This window comes from Agrilus planipennis, unplaced genomic scaffold, assembly GCF_000699045.2.
Source record: "Agrilus planipennis isolate EAB-ADULT unplaced genomic scaffold, Apla_2.0 scaffold143, whole genome shotgun sequence".
Lineage (NCBI taxonomy): Eukaryota > Metazoa > Arthropoda > Insecta > Coleoptera > Buprestidae > Agrilus > Agrilus planipennis.
In genome coordinates this window covers 408,934-412,194 of record NW_020438887.1, presented here as the reverse complement: position 1 = coordinate 412,194, position 3,261 = coordinate 408,934, and the positions used below count along the sequence as shown (strand labels likewise).

General features: G+C 29.8%; 2 protein-coding genes across 6 annotated transcripts in view; one reads left to right on the top strand and one right to left on the bottom strand.

The window, feature by feature from the left end:
• Positions 1-1,023, top strand: part of LOC108737445 (S-formylglutathione hydrolase) — a 2,147-nt gene extending 1,124 nt beyond the window's left edge. For all 5 annotated transcript variants that reach the window (XM_018470294.2, XM_018470296.2, XM_018470292.2 and 2 more), the window contains 2 exons: positions 540-762; positions 821-1,023. In XM_018470294.2, coding sequence (XP_018325796.1) covers positions 540-762; positions 821-1,003 — 406 coding nt within the window. In that variant the 3' untranslated portion in view covers positions 1,004-1,023. The remainder of the gene's footprint in view (positions 1-539; positions 763-820) is intronic.
• A 129-nt stretch (positions 1,024-1,152) lies between these two features.
• LOC108737444 (presenilins-associated rhomboid-like protein, mitochondrial) lies at positions 1,153-3,026 on the bottom strand. Its single transcript, XM_018470290.2, has 8 exons — positions 2,853-3,026; positions 2,613-2,802; positions 2,442-2,561; positions 2,126-2,384; positions 1,863-1,987; positions 1,600-1,701; positions 1,424-1,521; positions 1,153-1,347 (listed from the first exon to the last, which is right to left on the bottom strand). The coding sequence occupies exons 1-8, from the start codon at positions 2,888-2,890 to the stop codon at positions 1,257-1,259; spliced, it is 1,023 nt and encodes a 340-aa protein (XP_018325792.1). The 5' UTR covers positions 2,891-3,026; the 3' UTR covers positions 1,153-1,256.
• Between the last annotated feature and the right edge of the window lie 235 nt (positions 3,027-3,261).

Below are 3,261 nucleotides of genomic sequence, written 5' to 3'. Positions count from 1 at the left end.
AATATAAATTTCACAATTTTTAATTAAAATTTTACTCTTAGGTTTTGTAAAAATTTAAAAGAATATTTTAGTTTTACCTTTTATTCTATAATTTGAGACTGTTACCATAGTTTTCGATTAGCTTCCTGTTCTTTCTTAAAATAGTGGTATTTTTCTCAGTACAATTTAAGTATAAATATTAATTAAAATTTGAATTATGTAATCTGTGTTTGCGGATGTAATAAATAAATAACAAAAAGCCGGGTTTTTGCAAGTAATGCTTCTTTCTATTTAGTCTCAAGGAAAAACTAAAATCAAGGCCATTTTGCATTACTAAAAGCCCTATCTTATTAGGACAGAAGCCAAACTAATTACAGTTATAGTATAAAGCTACAAATGAAATAAAATTATCTAGTTCACTTATATTCACTTATGTTTAGAATGATATGTATGTATATTGTATTGTAATCATAAGTACATTTTATCAGGGCATTGATGGATGATTTTAAGCTGATTTAGTAAACGCAGTTTCTTTTTTAATGTATTTTTTAAATTTATAGCATGGGAGGTCATGGAGCTTTAATAAGTGCTCTTAAAAATCCCGGTTTGTATAAATCTGTATCTGGTTTTGCTCCAATTTCCAACCCAAGTAAATGTCCTTGGGGTGAAAAAGCTTTTAATGGATATTTGGGCTCACGCGAAAAGGCGAATTGGTTCGAATGGGATGCAACTGAATTGGTTAAAAATTACAATGGGCCACCTCTTGAAATTTTCATAGATCAAGTGAGTATTTAGTTTATCTTATTTCTTTTTTACAATAAAGTAATAAATATATTTTCAGGGTAGCGGTGATAAATTTTACATTGAGAAACAATTATTACCCGAAAATCTCGTGGAAGCTTGTAAAAATGCTCATGTTCCAGCCATTTTCAAGTTGAGGGAGGGTTATGATCACAGCTACTTTTACATTGCCACTTTTATTGAGGAGCATATTAAATATCACGTTAAACACCTCACAAACTAAATATATTGGTTTATTTTTCATTGTTTACTTTATTCATTTTGATGTAATACTTTTGGAGAAACAGACGTAATTGATTGATAAATTTGTAGCATTTTTTGCGCACTACCTTTAAGGTGAAGTATATATTTTTTTGTAAATAAACTATTTGCTTAAATGAATAGTTTATTTTCCTGTAAAATATACATCTGTATAAGGGATCGGCGTATAATTTAAAAAGATACTCCTCTAAATAGCCTAAAATTGTTATGAACAGTTACTTAATTGCACCTCTCAATTCATGCCATAATTCCAAAATTGGATCCTTTTTATGCCAAAGATACTGACCCCCCCAATTCGCATATGCGCTAGATAAAATAATCATATTGATTAAATATGATTTACCTGAGAAAAATTGCAATAACGATAAAAATGTTTACTTACATTCCTAAAAGAGCTCCTCCTAAGTGTGCAGCATGGTCAAAAATTTTCCATCCCATCGCAACCCCTGCTGCATCCAAAGCTACAATTGCTTTAATTGCCTAAATTAAAAAAATGAAAATAACGAATTGAAAAATTATTAAACATTAAAAAAAAACAAATACATAAATATTACTTACAGCTCCAGCTGAAAATGTAAAAACTGGGAGAAGAATTATTCCTAGTTGAGTATCAGGGTATTGAGTGCAAACATATCCAAGAATGGTCATTATGGCTCCTGACTAGAAGGTAAAAAAAAAAATGAGTAAATACTTTTCCTGAATTTTTTTAAGCATAAATACTGTAGGTATGACTGTAAATAAATATCAATGACAGTAACCTCCACAAAAGTATTATTCTTTCTTATTGCCTTTATAGAATTATTAAATTTAAAGTTAATTACCGCCCCTAATGATAATCCAGGCTGTTTTGTGACTACTTTGTATAAAAAGCTAGTGAAACTTGAAACTACTCCCCCAGTAAAGTAAAGAGCTACAAATTGTTCCTTTCCTAGACTTGCTACTGCCCCTAAAAAATTAAGTTGTATAAAAAATTTGGTAAGAAACATTAATTAAATATATGTACATATATTTTGAAATGACTCAAGTGAATTTACATATGAACCATTCAACAAAAAAATAATGTAAATATTTTAGTTTTACCTACCTGTACTAAAACTGTGCAAGACATACATATTTGCTAACAAATGAAAAAGGGAGTAATGACTAAAAGTTGATAATACCATTGGCCAACAGACTACTTTACTGCCAGGATTAGAACAGAAATATTTTAACATTACTGGATGGAAACTAGGCACTCTCCATGCCAAAAAAACCAACACATTCACGAATGCTATAGGAACAAAGATTTTTTCTCCTTGTGAGAGACCATTCCACCAACGGTTTAGATCTCTTCTCCAAGAGCCCTACAAAATTATGTTTGTAATATATTTATTGTCTTTCTAATTTAAGGCTAAACATACTAGTTTTTGATTATCATTCGGCTTAAAATAAGGATATGGTCTTCTCAACATTGATAAGGCATGTGATCTCATATTCTCATATTGCCATACTGTTGCTCCACAAAAACATGCAGAACTAAACTAGAAGAGTTGTTAGAATTACATACATTTGAACAAAACTGCTACACTCACAAAAACTGTAAATCCAAAGGGTCTAATTAGTTTAGATAATTTAAGACTTCGGGGATCAACATTAGCGTCACTAAATGGAGTTGCTAAACTATCACAATCCGACTTCACATTTCTTCTACTGATTCGTTTAAAACTACGAATATTCCTAGGAAGTGCAGTCAACTTTTGCTGTTTTACATATTTTACAGAGCTAAAATAAAAAAAGTAGTTTGAGGTTAACTAAATGAATTTACTTGTTACTATATTTCTCCCAAAGATGCCATTCGACTTAGAGCCATTTTTGAAAATAACAATGTTAAGTCATCATCATTAACTTAATAATTAAACCAAATAAATTTCATAATATATTTTTAATAAAAGTAACCGCAAATGCAACACATAAAATGACATTTCTATCCACAGATAAGAGATAAATATTATATATATCGCCTCTAACCTACGTTTCTACCCATAGATAGATCGCATAACCATGGCATTCTAGTTCATAGAACTTTTGTACCACCACAGATGTATGTACCTCATCAGTTAAACCGTGTAGCTATCACCACTATAGAGAAAACTACCACATTTACTGTATTTTTTGTATTATTAATAAATTAATATACACTGCAATATTTGAAGTAATTATATGAATATTTTCCCTTTATTT

Coding starts and splice junctions, on each gene's coding strand:
- LOC108737444 (XM_018470290.2), bottom strand. CDS start 2,890: ATGGCTCTAAGTCGAATGGCATCTTTGGGAGAAATATA. Junction 2,385..2,441: donor CGAATGATAATCAAAAACTA/GTATGTTTAGCC, acceptor ATAATTTTGTAG/GGCTCTTGGAGAAGAGATCT. Junction 1,988..2,125: donor CTTGCACAGTTTTAGTACAG/GTAGGTAAAACT, acceptor TTAATTTTTTAG/GGGCAGTAGCAAGTCTAGGA.